General features: G+C 25.9%; 2 protein-coding genes across 6 annotated transcripts in view; one reads left to right on the top strand and one right to left on the bottom strand.

Moving 5' to 3' along the window:
• Positions 1-10,585, top strand: part of LOC111700755 (uncharacterized) — a 36,334-nt gene extending 25,749 nt beyond the window's left edge. For 2 of the 5 annotated variants that reach the window (XM_023471802.1, XM_023471794.1), the window contains 10 exons: positions 35-145; positions 201-286; positions 533-566; positions 850-954; positions 6,777-6,863; positions 7,113-7,181; positions 8,246-8,294; positions 8,865-8,944; positions 9,568-9,615; positions 10,419-10,585. In XM_023471802.1, coding sequence (XP_023327570.1) covers positions 35-145; positions 201-286; positions 533-566; positions 850-954; positions 6,777-6,863; positions 7,113-7,181; positions 8,246-8,294; positions 8,865-8,944; positions 9,568-9,615; positions 10,419-10,454 — 705 coding nt within the window. In that variant the 3' untranslated portion in view covers positions 10,455-10,585. Of the gene's footprint in view, positions 1-34; positions 146-200; positions 287-532; positions 567-849; positions 955-6,776; positions 6,864-7,112; positions 7,182-8,181; positions 8,295-8,864; positions 8,945-9,567; positions 9,616-10,418 lie in introns of those variants that run through there. The other 3 variants (XM_023471824.1, XM_023471809.1, XM_023471817.1) reach the window with 3 other exon arrangements.
• Positions 10,586-15,545: 4,960 nt separating this feature from the next.
• The window catches only part of LOC111700820 (peripheral plasma membrane protein CASK), a 44,397-nt gene continuing 40,432 nt past the window's right edge, over positions 15,546-19,510 (bottom strand). Inside the window, exon 34 of the mRNA XM_023471874.1 lies at positions 15,546-18,447. The gene's annotated coding sequence lies outside the window, so the exon portion shown is untranslated. The remainder of the gene's footprint in view (positions 18,448-19,510) is intronic.

Raw genomic sequence — 19,510 nt, 5'->3', positions numbered from 1 at the left:
AGTTTTATTAAACATAAACTAACCATTTGTGCAGCCCTATCGAACCCTACCACTGGTTCTCCCGAACCCTAAAACCATCCATGACTGTGTGGGTTCGGAGAAGAACTATTGTACATCTAGCCTGGAGAGAAACCCGGAGAACCAGGTATAGAATTGAACCCTGATATCCTGATGTATCTAACAGCTTGATGTATTTCTAGCCGTACAGAACAGCTTCTCTGGTGATGCCTGGACCTAAAACTATAAATGAAATTGGAGCAGGGGCTCCAACATACAAACCATACAGGAATACATTCATTCTATTCAATATATTCATTTTTGAGAAGGCATGAGTGTATGTTAAAAATAAGTTTTCATCAAATATTAAACTGTCAACCCCCCCCTCCCCCCGAGGGCAAAACTATTGAAGCTTTGTGATATTTTGAAATTGTTAATGACATTTGAGGTCACAATAACGTATATTCTAAACTACTGGGTGGTTTATTGTGTTTGAAAATGTAGTTTGATAATATTAAATGAATCTATGGTACAGGGGGCCCCAGTACACCGTTAATAATCAGCATAAGGTAACATATATTATACATAACCAATTTAACCGTTTACTTTTATCCTAAGCCAAGGAAAGTTGTGCGAACCTTTGGCCCAGGGGGGGGGGGGTTAACCCCTTGGTCCACATTTCCTAAGGCACACTGAGAATCTGAAAGCTAATGCCTTCAGAAAACTAACTAACAAATTGACAAAGGCATTAAATTGTACATGAAGTATTAACAGTAAAAAAAAAAAAACTAAAAAGAAAAAGAGGTAAAGAGGTCGACTTGATAGTTTTCTGAACAAAAATCCTCCTTTTAGATAAAAGAATATGAAGGTAAAGACTACACCCAGTCCATTCCCCCAGATTCTCCAGACCAGTGTCCTAATCATCTTTATCAAGCAGACACTCATTTCAATACTGAGGTGGAATAGATTTAGATCGATAGATGGATCAATATATAGATAGATAGAGTGCTATAGATTACACAGATAGGACACAAAGTAGTTGTTGTTCTTGTAAGTTATCTTTGTTAATGCTGAGTGTTATCCGTGCAACGTGCCGTGTTGAACTCAAAATATCAGAATATTCTCTATTCACAATGGTACCATTAAAACATTAATCTGATCATTAATTGGACAAACCATTATTAATGGAGGGTCAATCAAATTACGTTAACAGTCCCTTTAGCCAGATCAAAAAATTAAGATTTAAAGTGAAAAATAGAAACAAAAACAAAAACATAAACTTCAAATATCTTGTCCTATCTGTATTTTTTTCCTAAGCGGCAACTTCCCAAGTCTGCCCTGGCCGCAGCGCTCAGCCCTCAGTATGTTCCAGCCACGGCACTCGTCCCCATATCCAATCCTTGCCGCAGCGCTCGGCCCCCCCCCCATTGCAGCCTGCGGCCCCTCAGAGGGCGTTACTCGACCTTTGGAAAGTTGCCGCTTGGGACATCATTGCACATTTGGGAAGTTGCTACTCGGGAAATTCTCACTGGGGAAGTCGCCATTGGGAAAATGTCTTTGGGAGTGTACCTAACACCATGGCAAATGACCCTCCATTTATACAGCAGCATGTCCGATTGACAACGGAACCTTGTTACCAGAATAAACTCGAATTTCCCGGCACTTAATTTTCAGTTGAAATATGAGGGATATCTACGTAATCCTTGATCAGACAAAGGTTTAAAGGATACCGTTGTAAACGGACATTTTACTATGTTTAATGGACACTGAGATCAAGACATCAAACATTTAGACAGCCTCGACTTGAAAGTGTCGCACTCGCAACGCCTTCTTGGCCTTTCACTTGCAATTATTTCTACAGTTTCTTCTAAAAACAACAATTTATCGAAAAACAATTTTTAAATATTCAAAATGCACTTGACAATCAACAAAATATGCCTTGCGCATGCTTTAATAAATATTTGACTAAATTAGGCCCATTCCAATGAATTTTCCTGACCTAATTGAAACAAAAGAAAACAATTTTAAGAATTCAAAAACTTTCAAACTACAGAATTATAAGCATTGTGATAAATTCCTTTTTACATACGTGAAAACAACTTCTTTTGATCGAAAAAGACTTTAAAATCACAATTTCCCCTTCAGGCACTAATATTCAATAAAAATTGAATAAAACCTCTGTAAAATTTAACACTATATGTACATCTAGGGGTCAGGGGCTACCTCTGTAAAAATGAAGTTCAATACAACCCTTTGTAAAAATGAAGTTCAATAAAACCCTTTGTAAAAATGAAGTTCAATAAAACCCTCTGTAAAAATGAAGTTCAATAAAACCCTCTGTAAAAATGAAGTTTAATAAAACCCTCTGTAAGAAGACTTGTCCCATCTGGAGACACAATAAAAGAAACAAACTGTCAGCTTTCTTCAGAAAAAAACAACACATATTTTGTGGGAAATTTATTTCTTGTCTCTGCTCCATAAATCCGCAACCCATTTGAATGGGAGGCCTGTCACTTGAAATTATTTTCATAAAGTGTAAAATAAAATTTTTTCTTGCTAAGAGCATAGTTTTCTATAAAATTATCACTGATTTCTAAATTGTAGAATTTTTGGTTGTCATTCAAGTCATTCAAGTCATTCAAGTCATATTCAAGTCATTCAAGTCATATTCAAGTCATTCAAGTCATATTCAAGTCATTCAAGTCATATTCAAGTCAGATTCAAGTCATTCAAGTCAGATTCAAGTCATTCAAATCAGCACCTTTATTTCAGATAATATAAGTAACTCTGAAAGGAACTGAGTTTTTGCCACAAAATCAAATTTTCTAATCTAATATCTTTGGAACCTGATAATGTAAACCTTTGATATTTCAAACTTAGACTACTTGATCCAGCAAAATTTATAGTTTGAAATATCAAAGATCTACAACATCGGGTTGCAAAGATAACAGGATTAGAAAATCAGAGTTTGTGGCAAAAACTCAGTTCCTTTAATGAACAAGGCCAAATAATATCTCTTGACATTTCTGAGAAACAAGTCACCAAAGTTTGAGGTATGATGTAAATTCAAGGAATCCTTTATCACTTTAATATAAGCAATCATGAGACGGAACTAATCCCAGTACTGTTCGAGGATAGGGTCGGGCCGGTAGGAATTCATTAAAGTATTTCCAATTCATAACTTTCCTAGATGTGTTATACATTGAAATCATTTTAACTTTCGATACTGAACAAAGTTTAAATAAATTTCTTGTGAAAAAGTCTTATTTTGAAAAAGTTTTCGCTTCCTCTCGTCAATTTTATTGTTTCAAAATAAATCTTTTTTTTTCTACAATATCGTGTTTTGACTTAAATAACCCTTCCTCGCGCTGATCACTCTCTTTACAAGTGCACCTTGGCGTGTAATGACGAATGTGCTAAAAATATCCGTTTATCAGTGCAAACTGTAGACAAGTGTTTTATTACATCAGACCTGAGTTATCTGATCCTAAAATATTCTAACTTTGCACAATTCTAACTCAAAACAGACCTGCTAAGAATATGCCGCGCAGATAAAAATGCAAAAAATGCTTTCTTTAACTTAAATTCAAAATTTCATTTTTAAATTTTTTATAGTTATAGTTGTTGTATTTATTTTCAAACATAAAATACAAAATAATAATGGTTCAGCTTAAAATAAAACACAAAAGATTATTTATTTTGAGCCAATTAAAAATATGATGTTTAATAATTTTTTCTGATCGGTAATTGTTATATTAAAATAAATTTAAAAAACAGGAGGAGATTTTTGAAGAAAAATGCATTCAAATATATCTGACAGATCCAGAGGTAGATAAAAACAGTAGAGGAAATACGGAAAACTACCCAAAGGATAAGCTTAAGATAAAAATTTCACAATAATCATAAAATAACCAGCTTAGAAGACAAGTAAATACTGAATTCATAAATCTGGTTTCTAAATGATTTCAACACAACGCACAGGATGACTTAAACGATAACTTTTGCAGCGACATTTTGCTAATTTATGAATTTAAAATAATTTAGCAAATGATGCATAAATCATGGCTTCAAACTATTTAAGTTTTCAAATACAATGAGAAAAAATGATAATAATGACAGTATCATAATGTTTGATTCACGACAGTATCCTTTTGACTGATCAAGGATGTCGGACTTTGTATTAGTGAATACATTGTTTGCAACCTGTTTTATTTTTTAAATATTTGAGAGATTTAACCTTGATAAACAGTCAAGGTTTAGAGGGTATCTCGCTAATCTGTGAACGGGCACTTTTATCTTTGCATGGAGACTCTTATGAAATCACGCTTACAGTCCCTTTTATAATGTCCTGGAAATCCATGTGAAACTTGAAATTTGAAACCTAGGAATTTGTATTCTTTTACGAAAAGAAGACTGTAGAGCTTATCAGGGGAAATTTGAAGGGTAATGAGGATGAAAACTAAAACTAAAACTGAAAAAGGGATTGTTCAGATGAATGAAAATAAATGCCCAGGAATTTTTTTAAAATTCAACCAATTAGAGGGGAAAAGTTAGCAGAAATCAAAAATGTCCACAGAGAATATTGAGATAAAGTAACCTGTATCCAATTCTAAAGTTTTCAGCTCAAGGTTTAAACAATATGCAACTAACAAGACACGTAAATTCTAAAAATTTAAACATCTAATAAAGCTATGGATCACTGAAACACTTACAGATAGAGATAAGTTTATGGGTAGATAGATAAGTTAAAACTTGTAGGTAGACATTAGGATAGTTAGATAGTAAGGTAAAAATATGGATAGAAAGAAAGAAAGATGGATAGATAGCTTGATAGATAGTTATAGAATTTAGTGAATGTAAAAGAGAAGTTATGTTGATAAATTATTCAGAGGTTTTTCAAACTTTTACCACATCACACTACTTTCTCTGTATAGTGTATACCACACCAACATACACCACATTACTCAACAATCTACACATTTACCACATCAAACTACTTTCTCAGTATAGTGTATTCCACATCAAAATACACCACATTACTCAACAATCTACACATTTATCAAATCACACTACTCTCTCTGTATAGTGTATTCCACACCAAAATACAGAACATTACTCAACAATCTACACAATTACCACATCACACTACTTTCTGTGTATAGTTTATACCACACCAAAATACAGCACATTACTCAACAATCTACACATTTACCACATCACACTACTTTCTATATATAGGGTATGCCACACCAAAATGCACCAAATTACTCAACATCTAAACATTTACCAGATCACACTACTCTCTATGTATAGTGTATGCCACACCAAAATACACCACATTACTCAACAATTTACACATTTACCACAACACTCTACTCTCTGTATAGTGTATGCCACACCAAAATATAGCACATTACTAAAAAATCTACACATTTACCACATCACAATACTCTTTGTATATAGTGTGTACCACACCAAAATACAGCATATTACTCAATAGTCTACTCTACACATTTATCTTTGTATATAGTGTGTACCACACCAAAATACAGCATATTACTCAATAGTCTACTCTACACATTTACCACATCACAATACTCTTTGTATATAGTGTGTACCACACCAAAATACAGCATATTACTCAATAGTCTACTCTACACATTTACCACATCACAATACTCTTTGTATATAGTGTGTGCCACACCAAAATACAGCATATTACTCAATAGTCTACTCTACACATTTACCACATCACAATACTCTTTGTATATAGTGTGTACCACACCAAAATACAGCATATTACTAAATAGTCTACTCTACACATTTACCACATCACAATACTCTTTGTATATAGTGTGTACCACACCAAAATACAGCATATTACTCAATAGTCTACTCTACACATTTACCAAATCACAATACTCTTTGTATATAGTGTGTACCACACCAAAATACAGCATATTACTCAATAGTCTAATCTACACATTTACCACATCACAATACTCTTTGTATATAGTGTGTACCACACCAAAATACAGCATATTACTCAAAAATCTACACATTTACTACCACCCAATGTAGCGTTTAGTTTTTCAAATTTAACCTAGCCACAAGGCCAGGACAAAGACCAACAACAGAGATGTTATCTTGGGCTCAATAGTTGATGAATAATTTGTACATCTTTGTGTATGTAGACACATTAGGTTTTTCCATGATGCAGGGTTACCCTGAAAAGATGAGACTTCAGTGATGACTCTACGTAATTTAAACTGCCTGTTTCCTTAAATTTACGATTCTCTGCAACTGGTTTCTTCCTTTTTTCCCAAGTCATTAAATAATCCATTTAAAATTTATATTCAAGGCAGAAGATAATTAACTTAACTTTGGAATCGTCATATTTTTTAGAGTTTCAGGTCGTCATTAAAACCTCATCATTTGTGAGTAACCCTGCATTTAGTTAAAATTGCTAAAATTGTTATGCTAAACAAAATACATATATTTGTAATATTCTGCAATCAAGCCAGAAAATTCGAACCTAACCCTGAAATAAAAATTCCTTGCAATTTTCATAATATTTCATTCAATTGTTGAAAATTAAAAAATATTGTGTGTTCAAAACCTCACGTGGAAATATGATACTTTTCCATGATATAGTTTAATATAAATTAGAGGTAAATACGTGATATTTTTGAATTAGATTGTACTAAACATAGTAAATATAAAATACATTGATTTTTTTAGATAAATTTTTTATTATTTCAAACTAGAATATTATTTAGTTTGGTGCAACACAGTCAGGACAATACAATTCTCCTGAACATCTTTATAATGAAGAATCTCTAGCTAAGACACCCAGGATTAATCAGGTACTAATGTATTAGGGACGGGGGGGGGAGGTAATTTCTCCTTACATTTGACGACCAATATAGGAGACGTCAAGTTGTCGACCGATGAAGTTTACAGAAGGAACGGCCTCCTGTATCAGTACAGCCTATTAGTACAAAACAGTTTAGAACAAATTAGAACAGAACAACACAGAGCAGTACAGTACATTACAGAACAGTGTTGTACAGTACAGAATTGTACAGAACAGAACAAAGTTGTATATAATCTAGGGTGTACTGCATCTTCCTACTCCTGGTAATGCAACCAACTCTAAACAACATGAATCAGAAACGTTTAAGGTTAGAAAAATTTATCGAATGTTTTAATTATTTCCTGCATTTTCCGTTCTACGCTAATACGACTTTTATTTCAAATTTTGAGAACCCCCATAATTATTAGCCAGATGAACCTTAAAAAATTCATTTACTTAAAAAAATAAACATACTTCTTGTTAAGAAACGTAATTTGCTGAGGCTAACAAGAAATATTAGAACCCCTTCTTTTGACTATGTTGCCCCCCGGTTTCCTTAAAAATTTCAGCCGGCCATATTGGTCCAGCCGTTTAGCCAGCTATTGCTAACATACATACATATATATATATATATATATATATATATATATACACTCAAAAACAGATCTTTAAAATGTGTTACTTGTCTCAAATGAATCTTTAAAAATTTCTCTACATGCAAAACTGCAATCTCAGTTCAACCACCATACATTGCCGGTCACTCCCTTTGAATTGTTGAGTATGTTTCGTGATATAATTCCTCTTCTATATTGGATTGGAATATTCTAGATTGTTCTGGAATCTTATAATTCCTCTTCTATATTGGAATATTCTAGAGATTGTTGTTCTGGAATCTTATAATTCCTCTTCTATATATTGGAATATTCTAGATTGTTCTGAAATCTTATAATTCCTCTTCTATATTGGAATATTCTAGATTGTTCTGAAATCTTATAATTCCTCTTCTATATTGGAATATTCTAGATTGTTCTGGAATCTTATAATTCCTCTTCTATATTGGAATATCCTAGATTGTTCTGAAATCTTATAATTCCTCTTCTATATTGGAATATTCTAGATTTTATAATTCCTCTTCTATATTGGAATATTCTAGATTGTTCTGGAATCTTATAATTCCTCTTCTATATTGGAATATTCTAGATTGTTCTGGAATCTATATTGGAATATTCTAAATTGTTCTGGAATCTATATTTGAATATTCTAGACTGTTCTGGAATCTATATTGGAATATACTAAATTGTTCTGGAATCTATATTGGAATATTCTAGACTGTTCTGGAATCTATATTGGAATATTCTAAATTGTTCTGGAATCTATACTGGAGTATTCTAGATTGTTCTGGAATCTGAGATGGATGGAACCAAAACACAACATGGAATAGGGAGATTATAAAACTTAATAATAATTATACAGATATTCTTGAACTTAGCAGTACACAAGTAAAGGGAATTTGTTTATAGGACAAAAAACAAATCCATGTAGGCCTAAATTAAAATTGAAAATAATTTTGTTTCAATTTACTATTTTAGTATTTAATTCCTGAAAAAAACCTTCCTAAAAACGACATTTTTATCATTTCATTCATTCTATCTTTTAATTTTTATATTAAGCAGAGATGAATTTTCAATCAATCAAGTATATTAAATGTTTTAGAAGTTTTATTATTTTGGTTTCAGTGTATAGACTTTTAATGATGAAGTTTAAAAGTTTTATAAATTTTGTATAGCATTTAGATTTTCTTCAAGTTTTACAAGAAACAATTTTCATAAACTTTTTATTGGACTTGGTTATATTGAAACATTATACAATTTTTGTATTGAGAAGTTGAATTGTTACTTAACTTTTGTATCGTGTAGTTTCAGTATTTATTAGTTTTGTATCGTGTGATTTCAGTATTTTATTATTTTTATATCGGGTAGTTGCATTATTATATAAGTTTTGTGTCGTGTAGTTGGAAGAAACTTTGAAAAGTTGAATCATGGCGGAGAGAGACCTACATCTCAGCTCTCTGATAGATCCTATAGAACGGATGTAAGATTTTAAATCAACAATTTTCAAAAACTGTAAATTGGGGTTAAAGTTTATTTTCACCAAAAAAACTCATATTGTTACCAATTGTAAATGTCTATTGTTACCAATTGTAAATGTCTGTACGTTTGGAACAGACACCAATTAGTTTCTGTGATATTAACCGGCAACGTTTACAAAATCAAACATTTCAAACCATTAAGTTTATTTAAATGAATAATCATTATAAAATTTATCCAAGGGGAAATTTTTTCCTAAAAAATATTACTCTTATTTTTCAAATCTATAAATTTGCAAGCTGATGGTTCATGCCTTTGATATTTAAAAGTTAGATTACTTTATCTAGCTGAATTTATCGTTTAAAAAATCAAAGGTCTGAGACATCAAGGACCGAATTTAAAGAACTTGAGAGTTCACTGAACTGCTACCGCAAATTCAAATAGTGAATCACCAATTCAAATCCTCATGAATCTTTAACTTTGAATCGGTGATTCAAGATTTGAACTGGTGCGGCGGATAGTAGTTCAGCGACCTAGCTAATATTCATTAAATAGAGTCTGAGGCGAGTAATCAGCTTATTTAAAAGTAATATCAAGGATTTAATATTTTTACAATATTATTTTCAGCCTGTTCTAAACAATACTTCCATCAATCAAAGTGCTTCTTTCAAGAAGGTTTGTTTCATTTATCCTATATATTCTCATCCTATATATTCTCATCCTATATATTCTCATCTTATATATTCTCATCTTATATATTCTCATCCTATATATTCCCATCTTATATATTTTCATCCTATATATTCTTATCCTATATATTCTTATCCTATATATTCTCATCTTATATATTCTCATCTTATATATTCTCATCTTGTATATTTTCATCCTATATATTCTCATCCTATATATTCTCATCTTGTATATTCTCATCCTATATATTCCATCTTATATATTCTCATCCTATATATTCTCATCCTATATATTCTCATCTTATATATTCTCATCTTATATATTCTCATCTTGTATATTCTCATCCTATATATTCTCATCCTATATATTCTCATCTTATATATTCTAATCCTATATATTCTCATCCTATATATTCTCATCCTATATATTCTCAATCTATATATTCTCATCCTATATATTTTTATCCTATATATTCTCATTTTATATATTCTCATCCTATATATTCTCATCTTATATATATTCTCATCTTGTATATTCTCATCTCGTATATTCTCATCCTATATATTCTCATCTTATATATATTCTCATCCTCAATAGTCGATTTTAGTTTCGTCCGGTAAAAATCGAATAAGTGCGGGTAAACGGCGGGAGTAACTATGAGAACCCTGTGCAACGCTGGGTTCCCAAGCTAGTTTTATATATGATCATAAGCCCCACGGAAGCGTTCATATATCTACGTTAAGAAGAACTTTTTAACTTTATGAAAAGATAATAATTTTTCTGTTTAGTTGATGCATTCTGTGCTGGGAGAATCTGAATTCTAAGGATTTCTGGAAAATTCCTCAAAAATTTTAATTTCCATAATAAAATGGTACTCTACTGATACATGCCTTTGAACCATGTTTTAACTATGGTTAAAACATAATATATATATATATAATATATTTAATATATATATATATATATAATATATTTAATATATATATATATATATAATATATTTAATATATATATATATATATAATATATTTAATATATATATATATATATAATATATTTAATATATATATATATATATAATATATTTAATATATATATATATATATAATATATTTAATATATATATATATATATAATATATTTAATATATATATATATATATAATATATTTAATATATATATATATATATAATATATTTAATATATATATATATATATAATATATTTAATATATATATATATATATAATATATTTAATATATATATATATATATAATATATTTAATATATATATATATATATAATATATTTAATATATATATATATATATAATATATTTAATATATATATATATATATAATATATTTAATATATATATATATATATAATATATTTAATATATATATATATATATAATATATTTAATATATATATATATATATAATATATTTAATATATATATATATATATAATATATTTAATATATATATATATATATAATATATTTAATATATATATATATATATAATATATTTAATATATATATATATATATAATATATTTAATATATATATATATATATAATATATTTAATATATATATATATATATAATATATTTAATATATATATATATATATAATATATTTAATATATATATATATATATAATATATTTAATATATATATATATATATAATATATTTAATATATATATATATATATAATATATTTAATATATATATATATATATAATATATTTAATATATATATATATATATAATATATTTAATATATATATATATATATAATATATTTAATATATATATATATATATAATATATTTAATATATATATATATATATAATATATTTAATATATATATATATATATAATATATTTAATATATATATATATATATAATATATTTAATATATATATATATATATAATATATTTAATATATATATATATATATAATATATTTAATATATATATATATATATAATATATTTAATATATATATATATATATAATATATTTAATATATATATATATATATAATATATTTAATATATATATATATATATAATATATTTAATATATATATATATATATAATATATTTAATATATATATATATATATAATATATTTAATATATATATATATATATAATATATTTAATATATATATATATATATAATATATTTAATATATATATATATATATAATATATTTAATATATATATATATATATAATATATTTAATATATATATATATATATAATATATTTAATATATATATATATATATAATATATTTAATATATATATATATATATAATATATTTAATATATATATATATATATAATATATTTAATATATATATATATATATAATATATTTAATATATATATATATATATAATATATTTAATATATATATATATATATAATATATTTAATATATATATATATATATAATATATTTAATATATATATATATATATAATATATTTAATATATATATATATATATAATATATTTAATATATATATATATATATAATATATTTAATATATATATATATATATAATATATTTAATATATATATATATATATAATATATTTAATATATATATATATATATAATATATTTAATATATATATATATATATAATATATTTAATATATATATATATATATAATATATTTAATATATATATATATATATAATATATTTAATATATATATATATATATAATATATTTAATATATATATATATATATAATATATTTAATATATATATATATATATAATATATTTAATATATATATATATATATAATATATTTAATATATATATATATATATAATATATTTAATATATATATATATATATAATATATTTAATATATATATATATATATAATATATTTAATATATATATATATATATAATATATTTAATATATATATATATATATAATATATTTAATATATATATATATATATAATATATTTAATATATATATATATATATAATATATTTAATATATATATATATATATAATATATTTAATATATATATATATATATAATATATTTAATATATATATATATATATAATATATTTAATATATATATATATATATAATATATTTAATATATATATATATATATAATATATTTAATATATATATATATATATAATATATTTAATATATATATATATATATAATATATTTAATATATATATATATATATAATATATTTAATATATATATATATATATAATATATTTAATATATATATATATATATAATATATTTAATATATATATATATATATAATATATTTAATATATATATATATATATAATATATTTAATATATATATATATATATAATATATTTAATATATATATATATATATAATATATTTAATATATATATATATATATAATATATTTAATATATATATATATATATAATATATTTAATATATATATATATATATAATATATTTAATATATATATATATATATAATATATTTAATATATATATATATATATAATATATTTAATATATATATATATATATAATATATTTAATATATATATATATATATAATATATTTAATATATATATATATATATAATATATTTAATATATATATATATATATAATATATTTAATATATATATATATATATAATATATTTAATATATATATATATATATAATATATTTAATATATATATATATATATAATATATTTAATATATATATATATATATAATATATTTAATATATATATATATATATAATATATTTAATATATATATATATATATAATATATTTAATATATATATATATATATAATATATTTAATATATATATATATATATAATATATTTAATATATATATATATATATAATATATTTAATATATATATATATATATAATATATTTAATATATATATATATATATAATATATTTAATATATATATATATATATAATATATTTAATATATATATATATATATAATATATTTAATATATATATATATATATAATATATTTAATATATATATATATATATAATATATTTAATATATATATATATATATAATATATTTAATATATATATATATATATAATATATTTAATATATATATATATATATAATATATTTAATATATATATATATATATAATATATTTAATATATATATATATATATAATATATTTAATATATATATATATATATAATATATTTAATATATATATATATATATAATATATTTAATATATATATATATATATAATATATTTAATATATATATATATATATAATATATTTAATATATATATATATATATAATATAATATATATATATAATACATAATTGTCTAACTTTATGAATCTTATGTCATATAAAGCTGTAAACACATGACATATGTTTGTACAAGAGTTCTGTAGTTATGTTCTAGCTATATACTGATGTTTTATCCAAGTACACCGTACATTTACTTTAGACATGACACATTTGTTCTAGAATCTAGCAATGTACATATGTCATAGATATTCATTATAATGTTTAAGCTTCATAGAATGGTACTCATGTCTTTATAAGGACTAGCTGTGTACTCTTGTTATAACTGTGTATTAATGTCCTAAATATATTATTTTCTGCTTGAAGTAAATATATTTTAAGCTAATATAGAAAATAATATTGTTAGCCATGCTAAGAATATTTGTAAAGAAATATGTAAATATATATATATTATATACATAGTTCCGACCAACTGGTGTTACATGNAGTATATCAATATATATATATATGTATTCTCAAGTATTCATTTATCCAGAAATATTTATTCGTGTAACAAATCAATGTGTTGGTGCAGTAATATACTTGTTAAATAAATGATATAATGCTTTTATTACTCAATAGAGATAGAAATAGTTTAATTTTTAATAACTTTACTCTGTTAAGACTAAAAGAAATGGGTTAAGTCAGAATTTACAAAGATTTAAACTACATGGTGTCTCTGAAAAAAGTGCTTTTAGGCTTTTTAGCCTACTAAACATCATTGTTTTGTGTTAAAAAGTGGTTCTAGTAGGTTACCCACCAATGGGGGGGGATGAAACATTTTTCTCTTAAACGCCGTTTTAACCTTGAAAACCAGGCATAATAATGTGCTCGGTCCCATTTCTGATGTTATGTTTTGACCCACTAAACGTAGTTTTATTCTATCTACAATGTGTGACTAGTAGGTACAATGTCCTTAANACATTTTACTCTAAAATTCCGTTCTAGTATTTAAAGTGTACTCGAAATGTAGTTGGTCCCTTTTCAAAAGATTTTCAATAAATGTCGTATTAATATTGATAATTTAGCATAAAAACATAAACTTTTGGGACGCACATTTTCTCTGTACATTGAACCTTCTGAAAAAGAGAAAATTTCTGTCCAACAACTTTATAACACTGCGAACCAAAATAATAGCGTTATAATAGTTTTATTGAATATATTCAATATATTCTATATATTTAATATATTCAATATATTCAATGACAAATTTCCAGAAAGAAAAAAATATTTGTGTCATGGTCCAAAAGAATAGAGATAAACACAAACAAACCTTTGCTAATCTATATATCTGTGCAATCTTAAAGTGTAAACCTTTGTTATTTCAATCTTAGATTACTTGATCTAACAACATGCATAGTTTGAAATATCCTCAGAATATATTTATAGAGTACATATATTCAGAGGAAATATCTAAAAGGTCTACGACAGTGGGTCGGAAAGATATATGAGTCTGTGGAAAAAAATGCTACTTATTTATCTTGCATTGACTAAGTAATCATTCTTTCCTCGTTCTCTTTCTCTCTAAAAAATGACTAATGGTTTTAACAATGATCTATTTAGAAAATCAAATTAGTGTTAATAGTTGATACTGCGTAATTCAATGGTTTGCATGCATATTTTTGTATTTAATATGGAATGGCAAGTACAGACATTTCCGTGGTATTATTCACAATTCTCTTAATATCGAGAGACATATTTTGTTTTAGATTCTTTGGTTTCAGCTTTTGGTCAGAAATAAGAGAAAGATTAGTACTGCGCCATATCGTTTTAACATAATATTTTTCTCACGCTTATTTCTGACTGTGTATTGCATATATTTGTCTTGAGAAAAATGGAACGATTAAAAAAAGACAAAAAAAACCCTCGTTACTGTCATGTAAAAAGTCATTGTATACGAATTTGTTCTATTTTAGTCAGAATTACAATAACAAAGCCAGATCTTAAATTTCTTAAAATAATTCATAATTGGGTTTAATGATAGAATAAAGGTTCAGGTACAAGTTGAAATAAAATAGAAATAATAAATTTCAGGGAAACAGTTTCATGTTTTCAATGTCGATAATTCTAATAAGATTATGATCAGGAGTGCAGACCTTAAGCTTAACTTTGAGAGTGGCAGTAATGCAATCACTTGGCATGCACATATGGTGCATTACATGAACAGTGTACAATTTTTAGTGTAAAGTGTACGGTTTATAGCGTACAGTTTACAGTGTACACTGGAAAGGGTACTTTTGTGTATCTAACTGTACTATGTATAGGAATAAAAATGTACACTCTAAAAAACTCAACAATCAGTGTACACTGTATGCTGTTTGTGAAATACTGTATAGTGTATACTGTACATCCATTTGAATGAATGCCAAAGGGCCTGTAAGCGTAACTTCAAGTGACCCTTCGTGCATAGATGACACGTCGGATTCACAACGGTACACTAGAAATCTGTATCTGATTAAAAGATATTGTGATTTTTCTAGGTTTAACAATGTTTCGTTTAGTTTTCCTGTCGTAGAAATCCGCAAGTCACTTTTGTTTAGAAGCCACGATTAAAAAAAGTCTGTTTTCAATTCTATAAATATTGTTATCTAATTCATCTGATCAAGGTACCATTCTGAATCGGACATTACCGTCTTTGCACGTGAAATTACGCTTCCAGACTCTTCAATACAATTAAAAACAAAACAAATTTAAAATCCATATTTTGATTATTTACAAGAATATTTATACAAGAAAACAAATATACATAGTTTGTAAAATCAGTATTATTATGATAAAACTAGAATGTTCCAGAATATGAAAAAGGGGTATTTTTATAAAAATCTAACACTATTTTAAGTCTTAAACAATAATAATACTTAGAGTTAGTTTTTGACACATTTTATCGGTTAGCGCACACTTTAATTAAACAGGTTTACATCTCACACAAAATAGAAATAAGAAAAGAATTCTGTAAAAATATAATTCAGAAAAATCTTCCTGCAAAGGAATTTTTGTTCTTAAGTTAACGGAGTTTTTTTTGCGCAATTAAGGCAACAGATTTAATTCTTTGAAAAGGAATATATGCGAGCATGAATAAATGAATCATAAATTGCAAATGTTACAATTATGCACTAAATTAGCAATTCAGTTAGCAGATGAGCAACTTCAGGCCTGATAATGAGTTTGCAAGGAAGGGTAATAAAGCAGCCGTGAAGAAAATTTTATAAAATGAATGTATGAGGACAAGGGAACAGTTGGAAACATTCTTAAAAGGACTGTAGGCGTAATTTCGAGTAATCTTAACCATTTCAAGAAGGACACAACCGATTTACTTTCTTTATCTATCTACAGAAACACTTTGTAATTTCTTTTTAAGAAAAATTAATATTTACTTTCAAGAAGTCGCAGAATATAAATATTCGCATTCGAATTTTGAAAACCGTGTTAGACATAGAAAATTCTAGATTTTCTTGGAATAAATGTGACGTCATCCCGCGTTGAGTTCACACAGTAGACTGGCGTACAATTTCACGTAATTTTACACAATATTTCAGAGATATATCTAATGACTTCTTTGTCCTCGGTTATCAGTTAAAGGTTTAAAGGGTACCGTTGTGAATCGGCGATGTCCTTCTTTAAATAGAATGCCACTGAAAATTACGCTTAAAGTCCCTTTAAATGAAAAGTTTAAAAAATGACGCATCAAATTTTGATGGTAATATTTTTTGGAATAAAGATAAGTACTTATTACCCAGCAAGGTATGACGAGCATAACAAGAAAATATAAGCTCTGAGCTGGAAACCTTTGTGTTATCCATAATCCAGATCCCTTCATCTCTATATCCACACTGAGCACTTCCACAGACGACAATTTTCAGCTTTAGATCGATATTAAGCATTGATCTTGATATTCACAATACATGAGTTCCCACTTCAGAATATTTTAAATAAAGATAGTATACGTCCATTTAAAGAGTGAGGCGGGGGGGGGGGGGGGGGGGGGGGTCAGGGTTGAACTGGAGTTAAATGGCAATATTTTTAACAAACTTCAGAAAATTCTTTTTAAATAACAAAACTATTTGAGATTCTAATATGATAAAAAGTTTTCTTATTTTTCTATTATTCAATAGCAGTTGATTTAACAAAAATGTTTAACAATAGCTGATTCCATATTCTATATTGCCACTAAAGGCCATAGGATCAGTTTCCTGTAGTTTACTACGACCTCCTTCCTGGTTAAAATCATGACCTCCATCAACTTTCAACTCTTGACCTTCATCAGAGTTTAACTCTTGATCTTTATCCAGCTCTCGTCCTCGTTCATCAGTTATCAGCTCCTGTCCTCCGTCAGTTCCAAGTTCTCGGCCTCCATCAGTTCTCTGCTCACGGCCTCCAAAAACTCTTGGTAACCGACCTCCAACGACTCTGCCTCCATCAGGTTTAGGCTGCTTAGACTGTTCTAGAAAAATATAAGATATCTTCTGGCTTTACACATGCATATTACATACTAGCTGTAATGCCTGGCGTTTGCCCAGGTAGCTTGGTATTAAATCAAGAGATTTCAAAAAAATTTGCCTTTGTCAATTGTTACCCCTAGGGCACCCATGGTGATCCCTTAGCCTTTTAAAAAAAGTTTGAAATTTTCTTTGTTTAAATTCGTTAAAATTTGGAAAGAAAAGGACAATTTTGGCACGAGGACCGAAAACCCTGAAATAATAGCTGAAAATTGCAATTCTAGGTTACTTTTTTCGCTTACAGAAATTGTGTTTTAACCGCAAACTAAACATGATCTAGTCCCTATATTTATGCAACCTGTTGGTGCAAACTTTTGATATTTCAAACTTAGATTATTTGATCTAACTGATTTCATAGTTGAAATATCTAAGGTCTTCCACATTGGGTTGCAAAGATATATGGATTTGGAAATAATATTTTGTGACAAAAACTCAATTCCTTTCAACGGATTAAAAATTTCTTTTAAAAATTTGATATACATCTCAAGATGGAAAAAGTTATATATTTATATTTGTGTTTCTGAAAACTTGATCATTTACATGATTTTCACATGTTTCACTGTTGAAAATCAAATCATTATCGTCAACCTTTCTCCGGCTAAATCTGATTTCCCTTCCACACTTATTTTTTCTAGAACAAATATTTGTTCCTAACTCTGTGGATCACAAACATGTAAGAGTTGGCCAGTGTTGCTAAATTAAGTTAAGGAACTCATTTCTATCATTCTCTTCAAGTTTTACTTCCTTTCAATCACACAGTATTCTCAGTTTCTCCTTCAAACTTATTTTATTCAAATCTAGATTCTTTTATCCGAGAAACTCATTCTTTTACCCCCTCCTTCACACAAATGTTTTTGTTAAATCGCAATGTGATGGTAATTTTATTTTTACTGTTATTGTTATGATTGGTCCAGGCCCTTGTCAAAGGCCACTTTATCTCATTTCACTTCTGAAGCTAGCCAAAAATCTCTTTTGTCAATAAGGATAAAAATAAGAAGATATTTTAAT

The sequence above is a fragment of the Eurytemora carolleeae genome, unplaced genomic scaffold (assembly GCF_000591075.1).
Source record: "Eurytemora carolleeae unplaced genomic scaffold, Eaff_2.0 scaffold81, whole genome shotgun sequence".
Lineage (NCBI taxonomy): Eukaryota > Metazoa > Arthropoda > Copepoda > Calanoida > Temoridae > Eurytemora > Eurytemora carolleeae.
The sequence above is the reverse complement of the archived record's forward strand: the minus strand, read 5'-3'. Positions and strand labels throughout refer to the sequence as shown.